This window comes from Pristiophorus japonicus, chromosome 1 (genome assembly GCF_044704955.1).
Source record: "Pristiophorus japonicus isolate sPriJap1 chromosome 1, sPriJap1.hap1, whole genome shotgun sequence".
Classification (NCBI taxonomy): Eukaryota; Metazoa; Chordata; class Chondrichthyes; family Pristiophoridae; genus Pristiophorus; species Pristiophorus japonicus.
Genome location: NC_091977.1, coordinates 229,891,129 through 229,916,363, shown reverse-complemented (window position 1 = coordinate 229,916,363; position 25,235 = coordinate 229,891,129). Strand labels below are relative to the sequence as shown.

The following is a 25,235-nucleotide window of genomic DNA, read 5'->3' as shown; positions in this document are numbered from 1 at the left end:
AGGAATAGAAGGATATATTGATGGGGTTAGATGAAGAGGGCTGGGAGGAAGCTCGTGTGGACCATAAACATATGGACCTGTTGGGCCAAATGGCCTGCTTCTGTTCTGTTATTTCTGTGTAATACATCCAATTAACTGGTCTCTTGAAGAAAGGTTTTGCATTAGTTGAAATAACAACCTACTTAAAGACCGAGTAGCACACCTTTAGTTTACAAGAACCAGTCTTCTTATCAGTGTGTGGATATTGCCATATTCTTGCTTTCATTTATGCAGCATTGCAGAGAGAGGCATTATTTAGAGAATGTGTAAGCTATGCATTGTATATATCGGATATGTTCTGTTTAGCTTCTTTATTTCTTGATGTGTCTTTTGATCGTTTGGGTCGATAGATTCGTTCTGCTTCCATACGCTCCTCGGGCATTACTTCTTTGTCATCCAGCACTTTCAGCGATGGTATTTGGCTAATGACATAGTGCCTGTATAAAGCAGAGAGGGCAATGATAATGGTGCATTCTCAGGCTCCTTCTTTGCAATGTGCAATATCTGACAACTCTTCGTTATTATCATTTGAACTAATGATTGTTACAATTTTTTTTTCAGGATGTAATATTTTAATTTCAAAACAAGACTTAACACTTCAGTTTGCCCAATCACTATAAATGTAATAAAAGCAGGAAATGGTGGAAATACTCAGCAGGTCAGGCAGCATCAGTAGAGAGAGAAACAGAGTTAATGTTGCAGGTCGATGGCCTTTTGTCAGAACCCTGAATATAAATGTAAAGTAAGTCCAATGTAAAGTTGTTCAACCAACATCGCAATTTCTGACATCATGGGGCCCAAGCGTCAGTGTGGAATATTCTTTATGTGCTATGTGTAAACTTGCCCACTCGATCGCCCCGGGATTCGAGCAAACCGCCTACAAGTTCCAGTGGGCATCCCCAGCCCTATTTAAAGCAAGGATGCACCTTGTAAGGAAATGGTTAATTCTTAACTTTTAGCTGTTGTCTATTCAGTAAGTTTCTGTTAGAAGGAACATAGGAAGAGGAGTTGGCCATTCAGGCCCTTGAGCCTGCTGTGCCATTCGATGAGATCATGGCTGATCTGTATCCTAACTCAATCTACCTGCCTAGGCTCCATATCCTTTTATATCAAAAATCTATCGATCACATAGATTTAAAGTTATTAATAGAGCTAACATCTACTGCTTTTTGTAGGAGAGCTCCGCACTTCTACCACCCTTTGCGTGAAGAAGTGTTTCCTAACTTCTCTCCAAAGGACAGTGTAAGGTAAAAGGAATTGCAGTCAAAGAGCTTTAGCTGGTAACAAGTTATTGCACCGACACAAAACAAGCCGGGACTGTCATTGCTGATAAGAGATTCAACTGTCAACAAACTATTAGCTCCAGCCTTGAAAAGGCACTTGCCATAGATTTGGAAAATTAGGGAGTGTGAGTCAAGTTGTGGGGAATGATTCTTGTTAAAACACAAAGTCTGGCTAATTTTTTTTGAATTCATTGCTGGGATGTGGCAAGGCCAACATTTCTTGCCCATCCCTAATTGCCCTTGAGAAGATGGTGGTGAGCCGCCTTCTTGAACTGTTGCAGTCCGAGTGGTGTTGTTGGGGAGGGAGTTCCAGAATTTTGACCCAGCGACAATGAAAGAACGGTGATATATTTTCAAGTCGGGATAGTGTGTAACTTGGAGGGGAACTTGGAGGTAGCGGTGTTCCCAAGCGCCTGCTGCACTTGTCCTTCTAGGACAGGGGTGGGCAATTATTTGGGCTGGAGAGCCACTTAACAAGTTTTGATGAGCTGTTGAGCGCCACACACCAATGTTCCCCCTAAGGCGCGAGGCTGCACAGTCGTGCAACAATCGCATGGTCCCGCACAGGCCGCTCCCTAGCTCCTGCCGCTAGAAGCAATATTGCGCATGCACAGCTGCATAGAGGCCGATCGCACAGCAAATTTAAAGGGAATGCTTGTGAAAAAAAATTAGAGGGAACAGCGCATAAACATAAACATTGCATTAACATAAATTCAGATAGTAGTCAGATGCTACCTTACATACACATCATGTATTGGATACTGCTTAGAAATGAATCAAAGATAAAAGTTGAAAATGTTATGGTATCTTCTGGTCTCTGTAAATCAGTGCTGTGGAATAGAACTGTATCCTCTTTAGAGCTTGTGTCAGCATCAATTCCCCACCTCAGTCATCCTTATGTCCCTCTGCAAAGATTTCTAAAGCCGTCCCAATTGGTGCCAGATGAAATCTCCCCTGCTGTCGTACTCTGGATACCGGGAGAGGAAAGATGCAGTGCCGGTCACTTTCTTCAGTAAAAGAGTTGTGGAGATGAGCAACCATGACTCCACTCTAAAATGGATAGGGCATATTCGAGTACGCAGTGTATTCTGGGAACAGACATCCGCCATTGGGGCCCAGAATCACGGAACGGATCCTTTTAGGATCAGGCCAGGGAGAAACGCTTTTGCAAATTATTAATTTGAACAAAGTATTTCCTTGGCTACAGTTCAGATCTTTCTCTGATCCATGAGAAATGAAAGTAAATAGACAAATGTGCAGCTCGAGCTCTGGCTCACATTCTATTTTGTCCCATCCAGCTGGCCGGATAGAATCACCTGGCAGGCCCATCATTGTTCTAGGAGGTAGAGGTCATAGGTTTTGGAGGTGCTGTCAAAGAAGAGGGATTTTTTTATTCGTTCCTGCGATGTGGGCATCGTTGGCTATGTCAGCATCTATTCCCTATTCTTAATTGCTCTTGAGAATATGTAGCACACAAATCACTGACTCCACACGGTCTGGTGTTAATCTAACTGCTGTGAACTTCGTCCTTTATTGAAAAGCCTCAGAGTGCCTCTCAGGTGTGGTGGTCAGCCTTTTATATTGCCTGTTGCAGGTACTTTCAGGTTTCCCACCACAGCACCCTCTGTGGTGTACCATAGTGCTTATATTACATTTAAGGTACCAGGACGATACACACATCAATACATAACATCACACATCCCCCCCCACCAGGATGCAGGACGACGAAACACACATCAATACATAACATCACACTTGTCCAAAGGAAGGTAGGTAGGCATAGACAGTGCGTTAGTATGGTACATGTTATCTGGTACATTAACTAGTTATTGACTGGTAATGGATCCCTGATTTCCTTGTTAGCTCTTATCATTAATTGTACTTCATATACATTATTTTACACAAATACAGTGGCCATTCAGCATTAAAATATTAATTCTTATTATAAATCCGCCATCTCACATTAACATAGCTCATTTTAGACTCGCTCTGCCTTGCAGAAGTCCTTTGTGGGGACCACCACATGGTAAGGCCCTTTTAAGACTCCCGGGTGCATTTCCTTTTTAAGGCGCCATCTTTGATGCAGGAGGATTCCACGAGGCTTCTCCTTGGGCGCCGCCATCTTTGATGCTCTGCTGCTCGGGACACGAGGCCACCACCATCTTGCTCTCCGCCGCTCCGGATGCCCTCCGCCGCCGCAGCCTCCGCTCCCCTCTGCTGCCACCTGACTTGCCGCCTCTCCTGCGGCCGCCGTCGTCGCTTCTCCGGCGGCCACCGTAGCCGCTTCCCCTGTGACCGTCGTGGCCTCTCCAGCGGCCGCACTTGCCGCCTCCCCCGCGGCCTCCGTAGCCGCCTCCCCTGCAGCCGCCATGGCCGCCGACCTCCAGCTGCCGCCGCCGCCCGACTCTCCCTCTGCGTGGGCCCCTCCGATCCACTGGCCATCCTGGATCCCTCGCACCCCGCCCGCAGCGCCCCGCCAGCTCACCACCCGCCGCCCCCACTAGGCCCCTCTCTGCAGGGCTGCTTGCCTGTGGGGGCTGAGGCTGCAGGATCTCTGTGTGAGGTCCGGGCCTGGAGCTTGCTCTGCTTGCCTGTGGGGGCTGAGGCTGCAGGATCTCTGTGAGGTCCGGGGCTGGGGCTTGCCTGTGGGTGGATTGAGGCTGCAGCTCCAGCTCGGTCGGCGCTGCTCTCTGGGGACCCAGGGCACGGCAGCACCCCAGGGAGCAGCAGCCTGTGGAGTGTTGAAGTCTTCCCAGCTCCCACGGACCGTCCCCATCCACCTCCGGCCGAGGAGCGTCGGCCCATCGCCTGCAATGACCCACAAAGGTAAACTGTGCGTCTCGTGGGATACCTGCACCATCGCTCTGCCAAGAACAGGTATCAGTTCCCTGGTGTAGTTACGCAGCTTCGCCGTGACCGGGACCAGCTTGGGTCGTGCAGCTGGGCTAATCCACAGTTTATCAAAAGTTCTCCGACTCATCAACGACGGACCCGAGCCCGTGTCCACTTCCATACTCACAGGGACTCCGTTGATTTTTACTTCCCTCATCACTGGGGGCGAATCGTCGGTACACGTGTACAGTCCCAACACCTCATCATCTTCTGCCTGCTCCTCGCTGGATGGTGGATCATCCCCCATCTCCTCAGCTGCATGGTGAGTCTGATTTCTTTTACACATAAGCTGAAGGTGGCCTTTCGTGTGGCAGGTATTGCACGTGTACTCCGCAAACCTGCACCGGTGAGCTCCATGGCTTCCTCCACAACGCCAGCATGGTGCTGCTTGATTGGCCCCCCTCAGCGGACTCTGAGTTCCAGGACCCCGAGGTCCGTGCTCTCTGCCCCGGTACATTTAAGGTACCAGGACGATACACACATCAATACATAACAGAGAAGGTGATGGTGAAGCCTTCTTGAACCACTGCAGTCCATGAGGTGAAAGTACTCCGACAGTGCTGTTAGGTAGGGAGTTCCAGGATTTTGACCCAGCGGCAATGAGGGAACAGTGATATATTTCCAAGTCAGGATGGTATGTGACTTGGAGGGGACCTTGGAGGTGATGGTGTTCCCATGCGCCTGTTGTCCTTGTTCTTCTAGGTGGCGGAGATGCCAATCTTCTTCAACGGGTTGAAAATCAGCAGCCAGGATTCTAAATTTCCAATGTCAACCAATCAATCCCCTCGAGCTCGAAAACTGTGATGTGTGAACTCTATGGTACCTTCTACTGTAAGCGTGACCCTGCGTATATGTATAGTTATTATTGATAATAGTTATCATCGTATATGTGTGATTAGTGTTAATAATAGTTATCGTATATGTGTGATTATCAGTAATAATAGTTATCACCGTATATGTGTGATTATCGGTAATAATAGTTATTATATATGTGTGATTATTGGTAATAATTACTATCATCAATGTTCCCTTTAAGCCGCATGGCCACACAGCCCTCTGCAAGTCCTGCGCAGCCGGCTCGTCGACTTTTAAATAGAAAAACTGCGCATACGCGGAATTGTGAATGGGCCACACAGCCCATTAAAGGGCCGCGCAGCCTCCCCAAAAATTAGAGGAAACATTGGTTATCATTGTATGCTTAATTCTTATGAGAGTCATGAAATGACTTTGAACCCATTATCTTGTGGAAGGACTTACACATTTAGAAGTAGGAACATCTGTTCCCTAACAATCTCTTAACATCACGGTGCATTCCCTGCTTTGAATTTCAGTTGAACAGTGCGAGAGACAATTGTGGCACCAGAGGTGAATTGGAGGTTTGTCCCCTCAGGTTGTCCAATGTTTCCCTGTAGGCCCTGGCAGAGGGTAGCAGGGAAAGGAGGGAAGTACTGTTCCCCATTAGCCCCCAGCACCATCCGCAGGGCCACACTTGTGCAGACCTGAATAGAGGTGGCTGACAGAGTCAGTCCCAATGGCATCACCGCTGGGACCTGGCCTCAATGTAGGAAGGGTTTCAATGGCCCCACCAAGCTCTTTATTTCTCCAGCTCTCTCCACAACACCTGATGAGCAGAAATTTTCTCCATTGTTTTCGGTCCCCGCCACTGACTCCATCCCTCTCCCTAACTTCTGTCTGAGGCTGAACCAGACTGTTCGCAACCTTTGTGTCATATTTGACGCTGAAATTAGCTTTCGACCACATATTCGCAGCATAACTAAGACCAACTATTTACACCTCAGTAACATCTCCCGTCTCCGCCCTTGCCTCAGCTCATCCGCTGCTGATGCCTTTGTTACCTCTTGACTTGACTATTCCAATGCACTCCTCCCTGGCCTCCCACATTCTACTCTAGGTAATCCAAAACTTGGCTGCCTGTGTCATAACTCGCACCAAGTTCCTCTCACCCATTACCCCTGTGCTCGTTGACCTACATTGGCTTCTGGTTAAGCAACGCCTCGATTGAAGTCAGAGTCAAAAAGTCATATGTTCAAGTCCCACTCCAGAGACTTGAGCACATAATCTAGGCTGACATTCCAGTGTAGTATTGAGGGAGTGCTGCACTGTCAGAGGTGCCGTCTTTCAGATGAAAAGTTAAACCGAGGCCCCATCTGCCCTCTCAGGTGGACATAAAAGATTCCACACCACTATTTTGAAGAAGAGCAGGGGAGTTATCCCCAGTGTCCTAGCCAATATTTATCCCTCAACCAACATAACTAAAACCAATTATCTGGTCACTTATCTTATTGTTGTTTGTGGAATCTTGCTGTGCTGCTATGTTTCCCTACGTTATATCAGTGACTACACTTCAAAAGTACTTCATTGATTGTAAAGCGTTTGGGATGTTCTGAGGTCATGAAAGACACTGTATGAATGCAAGTTCTCTCTCTCTAACTACTCCATGTATTTCTTTGTCACTTCAACTGCCACGCACTTGGTTTTACATTCATCACCTTCCCAATCCTCATTCCATCTTACTTCTGCTCTATCTCCCAACAAATGCACAAGCCTTACGTATCTTCAGTTAACCTTCTCAACAGCCACTCTCCCCTTCTCTGCAGGACAAGGCCAGGGAGAGGATCAAAACAGGGGAAGGAGTACCCAACATTATAGCCCTTGCTGAATCAGAGTCAAGCAGCCCTGATTAGAGGCCCAGGCTGCACCGTGAGCATTGGGAAAGGCATTAACTCAGCAGGGTGTTGCCATATTACTTGTAGCCCTTCATTTAACCTTCACAACTTCAAGCTGCATTCTCAAAACTGCCATCAGCTAATGTCCAGCTTCTCAGTGCCATCATAACTTTTGATCCCTTTTCTCTTTCCTCTAGGTCCTTCTCAGCAGAATGTGGTTCCTGCAGAATTCACCGTGGAGGAGAACAATCCAGCTGAGGATTCACCATTAGGCGCTTCATCCCTCCCATGCACCAGCAGAGACAGTGACATTCCGCATGGTATATAGATACTGAGGCAGAAAGGGTCTTCATGTGGTGAAACGCCCAGCATGAGTGAGCAGCAGCAGATAATAGTGGCAGGGACAGCTCAGGAGAGAGAGTTCGCCGGAGGGTGAGGCCCTCTCCCAGCTCTGCTGAGCAGGTCAGAGATGAGGACATAAGGGGCACAGCCATGAAAAGAAAACTGTGGAGGGTTTCAGCACTATGGCTGAAAATATGGAGGGGTCAGAACGATACCAGGGTTAAAAGTTAAATTATGAGGATAGATTGCAAAGACTAGGCTTATATTCCCTCGAGTATAGAAGATTAAGGGGTGATTGAATTTGACAATTTTAAGAAGATTAAAGAATTTGATAAGGTAGATAGAGAGAAAGCATTTCTTCTGCTGGGAGAGACTAGAATAATGGAGCATAACCTTAGAGCTAAGTCATTCAGTGGTGATGTCAGGAAGCACTTCTTCACAAAGGGTAGTGGAAATCTGGAACTCTCCCCCAAAAAGCTGTTGTGGCTGGGAGTTCATTGAAAATTTCAAAACTGAGATTGATTTTTGTGAGGCATATGTATTAAGGGTTACGGAATCAAGGTGGGTGGATTGAGTTAAGATACAGATCAGCCACGATCTAATTGAATGGCGGAACAGTCTCTCGGGGCTGAATGGCCTCCTCCTGCTCCTATGCTCCGATGAAATCTCTGAGCGGTTGCTCAGCCACTGGCAGATTGGTTCTTCCAGTCCGTTCTTCTTCATCATCACCTTCAGCAGCAAGATTTTACACATTGGGATATCATGCAGAAAGCATTGAGCTGCAATGATTCTTGAAATATATTGCAGGGCTCCACCAGATTTATCTAGGAACATAAAATTTGGGCTTCAAAATGCGAAAATTCTGTTTCATCACACTCTTTATAGTTACACTTGTCTCATTCTTTTGGTGGTCCCTTCTGCTTGCAGAAGTCTTATCGCTTACCTATAATCTACGTAGTCCTGTAAACTCCCTCCATTAAAGTAGCTTGGTGCAGCCTCATTGTTCATCATGCTCAGAATCCTAAAGGTAAGTTTCATATGCAAAATAATGAGTCATTAAACTGGTCGCACCCACACTCAAAATACTGCAACAAGCAGACAGTTAAAGGGCCACTGAATATCTAGGGGCTGCAGGAGGGGTCAAAACTAAAAATCATGGTTTAAAAACTAGTATTAAAATACTCTACCTAAACGCACGCAGCATTCAAAATAAAGTAAATGAGTTGATGGCACAAATCATTACAAATGGGTATGATTTGGTGGCCATTACAGAAACGTGGTTGCAGGGTGGCCAAGACTGGGAATTAAACATACAGGGGTATCTGACGATTCGGAAAGATAGACAAGAAGGGAAAGGAGGTGGGGTAGCTCTGTTAATAAAGGATGATATCAGGACAGTTGTGAGGGACGATGTTGGCTCTAATGAACAAAATGTTGAATCATTGTGGATGGAGATTAGAGATAGTAAGGGGAAAAAGTCACTGGTGGGCGTAGTTTATAGGCCCCCAAATAATAACTTCACGATGGGGCGCGCAATAATCAAGGGAATAATGAAGGCATGTGAAAAAGGAACGGCAGTAGTCATGGGGGATTTTAACCTACATATCGATTGGTCAAATCAAATCGCACGGGGTAGCCTGGAGGAGGAATTCATAGAATGCATACGGGATTGTTTCTTAGAACAGTATGTTACAGGACCTACAAGGGAGCAAGTTATTTTAGATCTGGTCCTGTGTAATGAGGCAGGAATAATAAACGATCTCCTCGTAAAAGATCCTCTTGGAATGAGTGATCACAGTATGGTTGAATTTGTAATACAGATTGAGGGTGAGGAAGTAGTGTCTCAAACGAGCGTACTATGCTTAAACAAAGGGGACTACAGTGGGCTGAAGGCAGAGTTGGCTAAAGTAGACTGGAAACACAGACTAAACGGTGGCACAATTGAGGAACAGTGGAGGACTTTTAAGGAGCTCTTTCATAGTGCTCAACAAAAATATATTCCAGTGAAAAAGAAGGGCGGTAAGAGAAGGGATAACCAGCCGTGGATAACCAAGGAAATAAAGGAGAGTATCAAATTAAAAACCAATGCGTATAAGGTGGCCAAGGTTAGTGGGAAACTAGAAGATTGGGAAAATTTTAAGCAACAGCAAAGAATGACTAAGAAAGCAATAAAGAAAGGAAAGATAGATTATGAGGGTAAACTTGCGCAAAACATAAAAACAGATAGTAAAGCTTTTACAGATATATAAAACGGAAAAGAGTGACTAAACTAAATGTTGGTCCCTTAGAAGATGAGAAGGGGGATTTAATAATGGGAAATGTGGAAATGGCTGAGACCTTAAATAATTATTTTGCTTCGGTCTTCACAGTGGAAAACACAAAAACCATGCCAAAAATTGTTGGTCACAGTAATGTGGGAAGGTAGGACCTTGAGACAATCACGATCACTAGGGGGGAGGGGAGTGCTGGACAGGCTAATGGGACTCAAGGTAGACAAGTCCCCTGGTCCTGATGAAATGCATCCCAGGGTATTAAAAGAGATGGCGGAAGTTATAGCAGATGCATTAGTTATAATCTACCAAAATTCTCTGGACTCTGGGGAGGTACCAGCGGATTGGAAAGCAGCTAATGTAACTCCTCTGTTTAAAAAAGGGGGCAGACTAAAAAGGCAGGTAACTATCGGCCGGTTAGTTTAACATCTGTAGTGGGGAAAATGCTTGAAACTATCATTAAGGAAGAAATAGCGGGACATCTAGATAGGAATAGTGCAATCAAGCAGACGCAACATGGATTCATGAAGGGGAAATCATGTTTAACTAATTTACTGGAATTCTTTGAGGATATAACGAGCATGGTGGATAGAGGTGTACCGATGGATGTGGTGTATTTAGATTTCCAAAAGGCATTCGATAAGGTGCCACACAAAAGGTTACTGCAGAAGATAAAGGTACGCGGCGTCAGAGGAAATGTATTAGCATGGATAGAGAATTGGCTGGCTAACAGAAAGCAGAGAGTCGGGATAAATGGGTCCTTTTCGGGTTGGAAATCGGTGTTTAGTGGTGTGCCACAGGGATCGGTGCTGGGACCACAACTGTTTATAATATACATAGATGACCTGGAAGAGGGGACGGAGTGTAGTGTAACAAAATTTGCAGATGACACAAAGATTAGTGGGAAAGCGGGTTGTGTAGAGGACACAGAGCGGCTGCAAAGAGATTTAGATAGGTTAAGTGAATGGGCTAAGGTTTGGCAGATGGAATACAATGTCGGAAAGTGTGAGGTCATCCACCTTGGAAAAAAAAACAGTAAAAGGGAATATTATTTGAATGGGGAGAAATTACAACATGCTGCAGTGCAGAAGGACCTGGGGGTCCTTGTGCATGATTCCCAAAAAGTTAATTTGCAGGTGCAGCAGGTAATCAGGAAGGCGAATGGAATGTTGGCCTTCATTGCGAGAGGGATGGAGTACAAAAGCAGGGAGGTCCTTCTGCAACTGTACAGGGTATTGGTGAGGCCGCACCTGGAGTACTGCGTGCAGTTTTGGTCACCTTACTCAAGGAAGGATATACTAGCTTTGAAAGGTGGTACAGAGACGATTCACTAGGCTGATTCCGGAGATGAGGGGGTTGCCTTATGATGATAGATTGAGTAGACTGGGTCTTTACTCGTTGGAGTTCAGAAGGATGAGGGGTGATCTTATAGAAACATTTAAAATAATGAAAGGTACAGACAAGATAGAGGCAGAGAGGTTGTTTCCACTGGTCGGGGAGACTAGAACTAGGGGGCACAGCCTCAAAATACGGGGGAGCCGATTTAAAACTGAATTGAGAAGGAATTTCTTCTCCCAGAGGGTTGTGAATCTGTGGAATTCTCTGCCCAAGGAAGCAGTTGAGGCTAGCTCATTAAATGTATTCAAGTCACGGATAGATAGATTTTTAACCAATAAGGGAATTAAGGGTTATGGGGAGCGGGCAGGTAAGTGGAGCTGAGTCCACGGCCAGATCAGCCATGATCTTGATGAATGGCAGAGCAGGCTCGAGGGGCTAGATGGCCTACTCCTGTTCCTAATTCTTATGTTCTTATGTATAAACAAAAATATTCAACAAAATGTTCATAAAAAGACATCTATAATCGTTGTCCTGTTATTTGGTAGTGTTCAAATTGGAAGTAAATTGACTCATACCCTTAATGCTTTGATTTGTTTTTAATTCCCCTGTAGTGGGTCCTAAATATTTAGATGCTTGCAGCCATAGCACTGCTCCCACCTTCATTTTCCAAATGTTATTGTACCCCCTCAATGATAATAATTAACCACTCAGGTCATTTTAACAATGATAATAGACTCACTGCCTTTGGGAAAGGAAAGCATTGTATGTGTGGCTGAGATACAGGCAAGCCAAAAGCAGCTCTTTAAATCCTGCTGCTTATAGTTAATATGGAGCTGTGCACTGAGGACACTTAAAGGATTGCTCCTTTTGAGTACGATGCTCTGGAGTTTCTTATCTCAGAAGATGCAGCAAAGGAAGATGCCCTCTTTGGAGGTAAGGGGCACCTTCCCCCTACATTACAGCAGTGAATACACTTCAAAAGCACAACATTGGCTGTAAAGTGATTTCAGACGTCCTGAAAGACGTTAAATAAATACTAGCCTTTCTTTCATTCTTTTCCTCTTGCGTCTTTAACGTTGAAAAATGAAAGAATGAAAATGAAGCATAATCCATCAAAACGCAACACCGAGCCAAAGTAGAAGCTATCAGGACAGGTAACTAAAAGCTTTGTCAAAGAGTTGGGTTTGAAGATGGGTCTTAATAGAACATAGGAAATAGGAGCAGGAGTAGGTCATACGGCCCCTCGAGCCTGCTCTGGCATTCAATAAGATCATGGTTGATCTTTTACCTCAACTCCACTTTTTCGTCCTATCCCCATATCCCTTGATTCACTTAATGGCCAAAATCTATCGATCTCAGTCTTGAATATATTCAATGACTAAGCATCTACAGCCCTCTGGGATAGACAATTCAAAGATTCACAACCCACTGAGTAAAAGAATTGTTCCTCATCTCAGTCCTAAAATGCTGACCACTTATCCTGAGACAATGCTCCCTCATTCTTGACTCTCCAGCCAAGGGAAACAGCCTCTCAGCATCTACCCTGTAAAACCCTCTAAGAATTTTATACATTTCGATGAGATCACCTCTCATTCTTTTAAACTCCAGATAATGGGTCAATTTTCCCCGGTCATTTGCGCCATTTTTTTGGCGCACGACATTTTTTTTGGCATATTTATTTTTCTCCAAGTTTCCCCTGTGATCTGCGCCGGTGTAACTGACTTCGTTATGGTTTTTCTAGGCCAGTTTTTTTGCCTGCGCCAGTTTTAAAATTTTTTCGCAGTTTCGCCAACATTTTTTCCTCCTAGATCGGTGTATCTGGCCACTCCCAAAAAACCTTCTGGGCACATTCACAAATCGGCGCTGAAAGACGTCATTGTTTTTAAATCAAAGATTTTGGAGGGAGTGAAGAACACTGTCAAAATCAATAATAAAGTTAATTTTTTTTTTTACCTGTCAATGTAGGAAGTGTAAATTTGTTGGATTTCAGAAACTTTCACATTTTTTTTACTCACTCACGCCACCACCGAACATCTTGAAGCACGGCTGGAGGGTCATAGCTTTGGTCGGCAGAATCGGCCTCGAGCAGGAGCTCGGGGCTCGGGGCTCAGCTACAAAACAACCCGTGGGGGGGGTGGGGGCGGGGGAGGAGAGAGGGAGAGAGAGCGAGGTGCTGATCGGAATCCTTCTGCACTGAAGACTGCAATGAGCGGTGTGGGGGGCGGGCTGGGGGAATGGAAAAGTCACAAGACTGCAATTAGTTAAGGGGGGGTGGAGAGAGGAGAAGTCACAAAACCTTTGAGGAGAAAGAGAATTGTGTACCTGTCCTGCCTGCCTGCTTTCCTGCTGTTTTGAGCTTCTTTCAAAGGTTAAAATTTAAGTATGGGGGCAATATTGACAATGCCATACCTTGTGCGAGATTACTGCATCATGGTGCTATGTAGGAGACAATTGATTCGACTTCATTGCATCAGAAACATCAGAGCCCATAGGCTGCTGGGCAGGAGGCCTTACCCACCTCGGGAATAGCGAGACAGGCATTCGTACCTGCACCTGAGTGATGCAGACTGTGTCAGAAGGCTGCGTTTCCTCAACGAAGTTGTAACTGAGATCTGTGAGTTGGTCAAAGCAGACCTGCAACCTAGAAGCATCAGGAGGACTGCTTTGTCAGTTGAAGTGAAGGTTACAGCTGCACTTTCATTTTGTGCCTCCGGATCATTGCAAGCTACAACTGAGGATTTGTGCACCATCTCTCAACATGCAACACATGTCTGCATTCGCCAGCTGACGGCTGCACTGTATACATGGAGGAATGATTTCATAGAGTTCCCCATGACCGCCCAAGCAATCCATGACAGGGCTATGGGCTTCTCCCAGATTGCTGGCTTCCCAAAGGTACAGGGCTGCATTGATTGTACCCACATCGCCTTGCAAGTACCTTTGGAGGATTCCGAGATGTACAGGAACAGAAAATGCTTCCACTCCGTTAATGTGCAGCTTGTGTGTGACGACATACATCTTATCATGTCAGTCGATGCAAGATACCCTGGGAGCACCCATGATGCGTTCTTCCTATGTGACAGCATTATATCTGTCATGTTTCAGTAGCAGCAGCCAGAAGGGCAGAGCTGGCTATTGGGAAACAAAGGGTATGGCCTCACCACCTGGCTTATGATGCCCCTACGTGTAACCCGGATGGAAGTTGACTGTGAATACAACATGTTGCACATTGCGACGCGCATCATCATAGAGAAGACCATTGGCATCTTGAAACAGCATTTCTGATGCCTGGATCATTGCGGAGGCTACTTGCTGTACTCCACTGAGATTGTTGGTCAGTTCACTGTTGTGTGCTGCATGCTGCATAACTTAGCCATCATGAGGCAGCAGCAGCTGGTAGTGGAAGACCCACCTGCAGTGAGAGTGGCTGATGGTAATGATGTGGAAGATGCAGGTGACGAGCAGGAGGAGGAGGACGATGAGGATGAGGAAACCATGCAAGTGTCTGAGGCCGGCGCACGACGATGGAGGAGGGTGGACCATCGTGCCCCTTTAACGATCGCTCGAGCCTTGCGCCATCAGCTCATCCGTGAATGCTTTACTGATGCCTGAGAGCTCAGTGACAACTATTCCACATGGACATGTTTACTGTTTGGAGCTGTTCCGTAATCTGTTGTGTTGTGTTAATGGAACATGGTTCAGTTTTAAAGTAAAGTATATTTTATTCAAAAGTTTAACAATGTACTTAACTTTAATAAAATTATTCATGTATCAAACTTTCCTTAAAGATCACTTTTTAAGATCTCTTATAAACTTGTAAATTTACATAACTTACAAAAAACTTTTAATTTGAGAACAGTTACAACAGTAACAATAATAATAGTAACAACAACAACAGCAAAGAAAGGCTGCACCCATCTCTCCTCCACCTTATTCTAAGACCGCCCGCTGCGCTTGTTCTTGGACACTCCACCACCCCTGCCCGCAGGCGATGGCGCAGTGTTTCTGAGCTTGCTACCAAGCTTATTCTTTCTGAATAAGCTTATTCTGATGTCATCAAGGTCCAGGTCAGTGATTGGAGCATAGGCAGATACAGTAGAAGCGACGAGAGACTGTGGAGGGATGTAACTGGGGCCCAGGAGAAGCGTGATTTCGGGGCCAGAGGCCTAGGGGCAGCACGGGCCAGCCCACATTGCGATATGTACACGCACTAGGTCCGTGCTGCAGAGCAGGTCTCCAGTCGTCTTGGATAACCCTTGCCACTGGACCAGGACCTAGGTTTGTCAAGCCCGTGTGGTGGCTGGTGTGCAATGGTCACCACACGTTAAAAAAATTCACACACAGGCATCTTCCTCCCCTCAGGATGTAGGTCCTTCATTGAAACACCTGTGAACTCATCCTTTTTTGGCGTGGAAGCAAGTCATCCTTATTTCGAAGGACTACCTATGATGATGATGATTCTTTCTAACATCTCTGGTACTGATGGCGTCCAGGAGTGATCGGGTAAGGTCAATGCTCTCCGCACTTAATGACATCATCTGAACCACATCTGTTAGATCCTGCACCTCAGGAGAGCGTGGTGGTCGAGCTCTCCTTTCCCTCCTCCCCACGGGTGTGGCTCGCACCCCACCACTGGAACCTGCAGCCTGGGACAATGGGACCCTGGGTGTGCCTCGCTGCACCCCACCACTGGGACTAGTAACCTCGGAAGGTGGGGCCCTGGGTGTGCCTCGCTGCACCACACCACTGGAATCCGCTGTTGTGTATGTATAATGTATGTAATGTAACACTAGACCACTGAATGTATCCTCACACTGTATACACCATACCTGTAACATAGAAACATAGAAAATTGTGCAGGAATAGGCCATTCGGCCCTTTGAGCCTGCACCACCATTCAATAAGATCATGGCTGATCATTCCCCTCAGTACCCCTTTCCTGCTTTCTCTCTATATCTCTTGATCCCTTTAGCCATAGGCGCCATATCTAACTCCCTCTTGAATATATCTAACAAACTGACTTCAACAACTTTCTGCAGTAGAGAATTCCACAGGTTAACAACTCTCTGAGTGAAGAAGTTTCTCCTCATCTCAGTCCTAAATGGCTTACCCCTTATCCTTAGACTGTGACCCCCCATTCTGGACTTCCTCAGTATCGGGAACATTCTTCCTGCCTCTAACTTGTCCAATCCCGTCAGTATTTTATATGCTTCTATGAGATCCCCTCTCATTTCTCTAAACTCCAGTGAATACAGGCCCAATCGATCCAGTCTTTCCTTATATGTCAGTCCTGCCATCCTGGGAATCAGTCTGGTGAACCTTCGCTGCACTCCCTCAATAGCAAGAACGTCCTTCCTCAGATTAGGAGACCAAAATTGAACACAATATTCCAGGTGAGGCCTCACCAAGGCCCTGTACAACTGCAGTAAGACTTCCCTGCTCCTATACTCAAATCCCCTAGCTATGAAGGCCAACATACCATTTGCCTTCTTCACCACCTGCTGTACCTGCATGCCAACTTTTAATGACTGATGCACCATGACACCCAGGTCTGATTGCACCTCCCCTTTTCCTAATCTGCCGCCATTCAGATAATATTCTGCCTTCCTGCTTTTGTCACCAAAGTGGATAACCTCACATTTATCCACATTATACTGCATCTGCCATACATTTGCCCACTCACCCTGCAGCCTCTTAGCATCCTCCTCACAGCTCACACTGCCACCCAGCTTAGTGTCATCTGCAAACTTGGAGATATTACACTCAATTCCTTCATCTAAATCATTGATGTATATTGTAAATAGCTGGGGTCCCTGCACTGAACCCTACGGCACCCCACTAGTCACTGCCTGCCATTCTGAAAAGGACCCATTTATCCCGAGTCTCTGCTTCCTGTCTGCCAACCAGTTCTCTATCCACGTAAATACATTACCCCCAATGCCATGTGGCTTTAATTTTGCACACCAATCTCTTGTGTGGGACCTTGTCAAAAGCCTTTTGAAAGTCCAAATGCACCACATCCACTGGTTCTCCCTTGTCCACTCTACTAGTTACATCCTCAAAAAATTCTCGAAGATTTGTCAAGCAAATTTCCAGAGGTTGCTACCGATGGAGACCTAAGGGTCACCTGCACACTGCAGGTAACCAAGTATAAAAGGGAGCTCACCTCATTGTGTCCTCATTCAAGGAGCTGCAATAAATGGACTAAGGTCACTACAGTTCAAGTACAATACCCTTACCTCGTGGAGTCATTACTAGAGTACTTACATATACCACAACTGGCGACGAGATTACGAATTTCCATGTGCAACATGTCTAACCTAAGCAACTTTTCAACAATTCGCTGATGGGGAAGATTGGGATGCCTTTATGGGAAGGCTTGAACACTTTTTCATCGTGAACGACCTGGCTGGAGACACACCGACCTTGCTGGCTGATAAGCGCCGAGCTATCCTGCTCAGCAGTTGTGGGCCCACTGTCCATGGCCTCATCAGGGACCTGCTATCCCCAGTGAAGATGACAACCAAAACATACACAGAGCTCGTAACAATAATACAGGAACAGCTCAAACCTAAAGAGAGCTTTCTCACAGCTAGACACCGGTTGTACACCCACTGGCGGCCCAAAGGCTGAGAAAATGCAAAATATGCTGCAGACCTGAGATGATTGGCTGCACCGTGTGATTTTGGCGACCATCTCATCGAAGCACTAAGGGACATCTTTGTTATTGGAATCGGACACGAGGGCCTCCTCCACAAGCTGCTCTCTGCAGACACTACGGTCACTCTGCAGAAGGCAATGAAAGTGAGCCAGGCATTCATGACTTCGGCCTGCGATTCCAAGAGGATGATGACTCACCCCCAGGACTGTAACCCGACGAGTACAGTGAACTAACTGCCGCCTTTCAGAGGCAAGGCTGCTGCCCCGAGTCCCGCAACCCTGAGTCCGCCACATGGGGCAAACCGGCTAGCCCCGTGCTGGCACTGTGGAGGAAATCACAGGCATACCAGTGCCGATACAAAGACTATACTTGCAAAGGCTGTAACAATAAAGGCCATCTCCAGCGAATGTGTAGAAGAAATTTTACTCACCGAGTCGCTGAAGAGCTGGCCAATCACCTGGGCTCCAGCGCTGATGATGACGAAGAAAGAGTCCATGAAGTGGCTCAGCCCCTGGAAGAGATGTACGGAGTGTATACCTGCTCTACCAAGTGTTCCCCGTGGAAAATGGAATTAGAAATCAATGGTGTTCCAGTCTCGATGGAGGTCGACACAGAGGCGAGCCAATCGCTGATGAATCAGACGGCCTTCAAGAAACTCTGGGAAAATCCCGCCGAACGACCCAAAATGCTCCCAACCCAGGCAAAGCTGCTCACTTACACAAAAGGCACCATCCCAGTCATGGCAGCATGGATGCCCAGGTGTCCTATGGTGGCGTGATGCACAAGCTACCTTTGTGGATCGTTGCTGGTGATGGTCCAACGCTGCTGGGAAGAAGATGGATGAAGCAAATACAAATCTGTTGGAGCTGGGAAAGTCTCCAGGCCCCGGCGATTGACATCCTACGCGGCCCCTAATTTGGATCCATCACAGCACCTGGAAAGCCTACCGTCCAGCTCGACTGAGTGGCGATGACACAGACTGCACAAATCAACGGCGGGATGATCCCACCTGAATGACCAGACCTCACCTTCGGGGCTTCAGTGGCAGGACTCCGAGGGAAGAAGATCGGCGCAGAAGGTAGATTCCCGGCTTCCGTGGCAAAACCTGGGGAGAAAAGGATCACCACAGCCTACCTCATGAAGAGAAATAAGATGGCGCCCGCATCACAAGGTGAAGCATCTCAAATCAAGATGGCTGCGACCAGACCACGAGGGGCAGCGTTGAGGAGGCAACACGTGATGCCGAGCAGCGAACCGGATTGGGGTAAAGATTGCAAGGCCCTTTTAAAGGAGACTGGCAACTCAGAACAATTAAAGGGATAGTTCCACTCTTTGTACAGCGATGCAGGTGACACCAATGATAAAGATGTAATTAACAAATGCAAGTATACAAATGTACCGTTGAACAGCGATGCCGGTGATATGAAAGTAAAAGATGCAATCAACAAATGCAAGTACATAAATGTACTGTTGAACAGTGATGCTGGTGATACTAATGAAAAAAATGAAACTAACAAATGCAGGTATCTAAATGTAACCTTGTACCAAGATGCTGATAGTACACAGTCTCATGTTTGTAACTACAATGTAACACCATTGTATTACTGTATACACTTAACTTAGATGCACACCTTGGCCACAGGGGGGTGAACTTGTGGGAGACACTCCTTACCTGATCACACAGGTATATAAAGGAAGGTCCCACGCAGGGTCATCATTTCTGGAGTCCTGTAATAAAGAGTTAAGGTCACAGAGGGGCCTTGTCCCTGGAATGTGCCTCGTGTGGTTTCATGCTGCAGAATAAGGACTTTACATTGGCGACGAGAAATGGGAATTCACAACCCACGAGAATGGCCACCGGTAGCACAGAGGAACGGTACTGTGTTGGGGCAGACTGGGATGATTTTGTCGAGAGGCTCCAGCAAAGCTTCGTTACAAAAGACTGTCTGGGGGATGCAGCGGCCGACAAGCCTCGGGCTCATCTCCTGACCAGCTGCGGGCCAAAGACCTATGCGCTCATGAAGGACTTACTGGCACCCGAAAAGCCGTCGGACAAAACCTTTGAAGAGCTTAGCAAATTAATTGCGGAGCACCTCAAACCGGCGAGCAGCATACACATGGCTCGACACAGATTCTACACCCATCGACATCATGAAGGACAGAGCATACCGGACTTTGTAGCGGACCTCCGGCGTTTGGCCAGCCTCTGTAAGTTCACAGACGCCTGCAGGGGGGAGATGCTAAGGGACTTCTTTATCGAGGGTGTCGGTCATGTGGGAATTTTTCACAAGTTAATCAAGGACTTGACCTTGGAAGCGGCAGCGTTGTGAGCTCAAACTTTCATGGCGGGTCAGGAAGAGACGAAAATGATTTACGCGCGCAATTCTGCCTCTAACGCGGCGATCGATAGTCAGAGTAGGAATCGCAGGATAGCTCAGATGAATATGTGGCTTGAGCAGTGGTGCAGTAGGGAGGGATTCAAATTCCTAGGACATTGGAACCGGTTCAGGGGGAGGTGGAACCAGTACAAACCGGACGGTCTGCACCTGGGCAGGACCGGAACCAATGTCCTAGGGGGAGTGTTTGCTGGTGCTGTTGGGGAGGGATTAAACTAATATGGCAGGGGGGTGGGAACCTATACAGGGAGACAGAGGGAAACAAAAATGAGACAAAAGCAAAAGACAGAAAGGAGATGAGTAAAAGTGGAGGGCAGAGAAACCCAAGGCAAAAAACAAAAAGGACCACTGAATATAAAAGGGCTGCAGGAGGGGTCAAAACTAAAAATCATGGTTTAAAAACTAGGATTAAAACACTCTACCTAAACGCACGTAGCATTTGAAATAAAGTAAATGAGTTGACGGCACAAATCATTACAAATGGGTATGATTTGGTGGCCATTACAGAAACATGGTTGCAGGGTGGCCAAGACTGGGAATTAAACATACAGGGGTATCTGACGATTCGGAAAGATAGACAAGAAGGGAAAGGAGGTGGGGTAGCTCTGTTAATAAAGAATGATATCAGGGTAGTTGTGAGAGACGATATTGGGTCTAATGAACAAAATGTTGAATCATTGTGGGTGGAGATTAGAGATAGTAAGGGAAAAAAGTCACTGGTGGGCGTAGTTTATAGGCCCCCAAATAATAACTTCATGGTGGGGCGGGCAATAATCAAGGGAATAATGGAGGCAAGTGAAAAAGGAACGGCAGTAGTCATGGGGGATTTTAACCTACATATCGATTGGTCAAATCAAATCGCACGGGGTAGCCTGGAGGAGGAATTCATAGAATGCATACGGGATTGTTTCTTAGAACAGTATGTTACAGAACCTACAAGGGAGCAAGCTATCTTAGATCTGGTCCTGTGTAATGAGACAGGAAAAATAAACGATCTCCTCGTAAAAGATCCTCTCGGAATGAGTGATCACAATATGGTTGAATTTGTAATACAGATTGAGGGTGAGGAAGTTGTGTCAGAAACGAGCGTACTATGCTTAAACAAAGGGGACTACAGTGGGATGAGGGCAGAGTTGGCTAAAGTAGACTGGAAACACAGACTAAACGGTGGCACAATTGAGGAACAGTGGAGGACTTTTAAGGAGCTCTTTCATAGTGCGCAACAAAATATATTCCAGTGAAAAAGAAGGGCGGTAAGAGAAGGGATAACCAGCCGTGGATAACCAAGGAAATAAAGGAGACTATCAAATTAAAAACCAATGCGTATAAGGTGGCCAAGGTTAGTGGGAAATTAGAAGATTGGGAAAATTTAAAACATCAAAGAATGACTAAAAAAGCAATAAAGAAATGAAAGATAGATTACGAAGGTAAACTTGCGCAAAACATAAAAACAGATTGTAAAAGCTTTTACAGATATATAAAATGGAAAAGAGTGACTAAAGTAAATGTTCGTCCCTTGGAAGATGAGAAGGGGGATTTAATAATGGGAAATGTGGAAATGGCTGAGATCTTAAACAATTATTTTGCTTCGGTCTTCACAGTGGAAGACACAAAAACCATGCCAGAAATTGCTGGTCACAGGAATGTGGGAAGGGAGGACCTTGAGACAATCACTATCACTAGTGGGGTAGTGCTGGACAGGCTAATGGGACTCAAGGTAGATAAGTCCCCTGGTCCTGATGAAATGCATCCCAGGGTATTAAAAGAGATGGAAGAAGTTATAGCAGATGCATTCGTTATAATCTACCAAAATTCTCTGGACTCTGGGGAGGTACCAGCGGATTGGAAAGCAGCTAATGTAATGCCTCTGTTTAAAAAAGGGGGCAGACAAAAGGCAGGTAACTATAGGCCGGTTAGTTTAACATCTGTAGTGGGGAAAATGCTTGAAACTATCATTAAGGAAGAAATAGCGGGACATCTAGATAGGAATAGTGCAATCAAGCAGACGCAGCATGGATTCATGAAGTGGAAATCATGTTTAACTAATTTACTGGAATTCTTTGAGGATATAACGAGCATGGTGGATAGAGGTGTACCGATGGATGTGGTGTATTTAGATTTCCAAAAGGCATTCGATAAGGTGCCACACAAAAGGTTACTGCAGAAGATCGAGGTACGCGGAGTCAGAGGAAATGTATTAGCATGGATAGAGAATTGGCTGGCGAACAGAAAGCAGAGAGTCGGGATAAATGGGTCCTTTTCGGGTTGGAAATCGGTGGTTAGTGGTGTGCCACAGGGATCGGTGCTGGGACCACAACTGTTTACAATATACATAGATGACCTGGAAGGGGGACAGAGTGTAGTGTAACAAAATTTGCAGATGACACAAAGATTAGTGGGAAAGTGGATTGTGTAGAGGACACAGAGAGGCTGCAAAGAGATTTAGATAGGTTAAGCGAATGGGCTAAGTATTGGCAGATGAAATACAATGTCGGAAAATGTGAGGTCATCCACCTTGGAAAAAAAAACAGTAAAAGGGAATATTATTTGAATGGGGAGAAATTACAACATGCTGAGGTACAGAGGGACCTGGGGGTCCTTGTGCATGATTCCCAAAAAGTTAGTTTGCAGGTGCAGCAGGTAATCAGGAAGGCGAATGGAATGTTGGCCTTCATTGCGAGAGGGATGGAGTACAAAAGCAGGGAGGTCCTGCTGCAACTGTACAGGGTATTGGTGAGGCTGCACCTGGAGTACTGCGTGCAGTTTTGGTCACCTTACTTAAGGAAGGATATACTGGCTTTGGAGGGGGTACAGAGACGATTCACTAGGCTGATTCCGGAGATGAGGGGGTTACCTTATGATGATAGATTGAGTAGACTGGGTCTTTACTCCTTGGAGTTCAGAAGGATGAGGGTGATCTTATAGAAACATTTAAAATAATGAAATGGATAGACAAGATAGAGGAAGAGAGGTTGTTTCCACTGGTCGGGGAGACTAGAACTAGGGGGCACAGCCTCAAAATACGGGGGAATCAATTTAAAACCGAGTTGAGAGGGAATTTCTTCTCCCAGAGGGTTGTGAATCTGTGGAATTCTCTGCCCAATGAAGCAGTTGAGGCTAGCTCATTGAATGTATTCAAGTCACAGATAGATAGATTTTTAACCAATAAGGGAATTAAGGGCTACGGGGAGTGGGCGGGTAAGTGGAGCTGAGTCCATGGCCAGATCAGCCAGGTTCGAGGGGCTAGATGGCCTACTCCTGTTCCTAATTCTTATGTTCTTATGTTATGTTCTTATGGATCAGGGAGTCAACATCATTAATGCTACTCAGAGCTCTGCAGGCAGGCAGGGGCAGTCCGACATTTACCAGGCAGCAATAGACCCCAGAGCAGGACCTCAACAGAGACAATGGCAGGCTGAACGGACGTTCACGCCATCACACTGGACAATGCGGCCCGGGATGGGGCCATTGACACCCACAAATAGAGTACTTAAAAACAGTCAAAGAGACAGTCAGCGCGGAATTCGAGGCCATAGTCCCTTTGTCCCCAACAATGGAAACTTTAACTCATGCTGGAGGTGTGGGGGAAAACACTCAGCCACATCTTGCAGATTCCAACAGTTTGTCTGCAGAAACTGCAATCTGAGTGGCCATTTAGCTCGAATGTGCAGAAAACCTGCAACCAGACTAATATATGAGGCAGATGGACCAGAAGAGGGTTCTGTGAGGCAGGATGACTTTTGGGGCAAATCGATGGACGCCGAGGTTCAGCGGGTCCATGCGGCAAATATTCACAGTTCATACACCAAAACGCCACCAATGATGATGAGGGTTTTGTTGAACGGTATCCCAGTACACATGGAGCTGGACACTGGGGCCAGCCAGTCACTCATGGGCGTTCAGCAAATTGAGAAGCTTTGGTCACTCAAAGCCAGTAGACCCAAATTAGAACGTATTGAGACACAATTACGGACTTACACCAAATAAATCATTCCGGTGCTAGGCAGTGCAATGTTGGCTGTCACACACAATGGGTTAGTGAACAGGCTGCCACTCTGGATTGTCCCGGGCAATGGTCCCGCACTGTTGGGGAGGAGCTGGTTAGCCGAGATGAACTGGAAATGGGGGGATATTCACGCAATGTCCTCGGTGGAGCGAAGTTCATGCTCACAAGTCCTACAACAATTCGAGTCACTATTCCAACCGGGCATCGGGACTTTCAAAGGCACTAAAGTAGTGATACACATCGCCAGGCCAGTGCATCACAAAGGCAGAGCGGTGCCGTATGTGATGAGGGAAAAAATCGAAAGCCAATTGGACCGGCTGCTGCGAGAGGGCATTATCTCACCTGTTGAATTCAGCGACTGACCATAAATTAGTTAAACATGATTTCCCCTTCATGAATCCATGCTGCGTCTGCTTGATTGCTCTATTCCTATCTAGATGTCCCGCTATTTCTTCCTTAATGATAGTTTCAAGCATTTCCCCCACTACAGATGTTAAACTAACCGGCCTATAGTTACCTGCCTTTTGTCTGCCCCCTTTTTTAAACAGAGATGTTACATTAGCTGCTTTCCAATCCGCTGGTACCTCCCAAGAGTCCAGAGAATTTTGGTAGATTATAACGAATGCATCTGCTATAACTTCCACCATCTCTTTTAATACCCTGGGATGCATTTCATCAGGACGAGGGGACTTGTCTACCTTGAGTCCCATTAGCCTGTCCAGCACTACCCCCCTAGTGATAGTGATTGTCTCAAGGTCCTCCCTTCCCACATTCCTGTGACCAGCAATTTTTGGCATGGTTTTTGTGTCTTCCACTGTGAAGACCGAAGCAAAATAATTGTTTAAAGTCTCAGCCATTTCCACATTTCCCATTATTAAATCCCCCTTCTCATCTTCTAAGGGACCAACATTTACTTTAGTCACTCTTTTCCGTTTTATATATCTATAAAAGCTTTTACAATCTGTTTTTATGTGTTGTGCAAGTTTACCTTCGTAATCTATCTTTCCTTTCTTTATTACTTTTTTAGTCATTCTTTGCTGTTGTTTAAAATGTTCCCAATCTTCTAATTTCCCACTAACCTTGGCCACCTTATACGCATTGGTCTTTGATTTGATACACTCCTTTATTTCCTTGGTTATCCACGGCTGGTTATCCCTTCTCTTACCATCCTTCTTTTTCACTGAAATATATTTTGTTGCGCTCTATGAAAGAGCTCCTTAAAAGTCCTCCACTGTTCCTCAATTGTGCCACCGTTTAGTCTGTGTTTCCAGTCTACTTTAGCCAACTCTGCCCTCATCCCACTGTAGTCCCCTTTGTTTAA

General features: G+C 46.0%; 1 protein-coding gene across 1 annotated transcript in view; it reads right to left on the bottom strand.

The window, feature by feature from the left end:
- Positions 1-310: 310 nt before the first annotated feature.
- Positions 311-25,235, bottom strand: part of LOC139261147 (leucine-rich melanocyte differentiation-associated protein) — an 86,451-nt gene continuing 61,526 nt past the window's right edge. The window contains exons 5-6 of the mRNA XM_070877057.1: positions 8,187-8,264; positions 311-476 (exon numbers count right to left, since the gene is read on the bottom strand). Of these exons, the coding sequence (XP_070733158.1) occupies positions 311-476; positions 8,187-8,264 (244 nt within the window). The remainder of the gene's footprint in view (positions 477-8,186; positions 8,265-25,235) is intronic.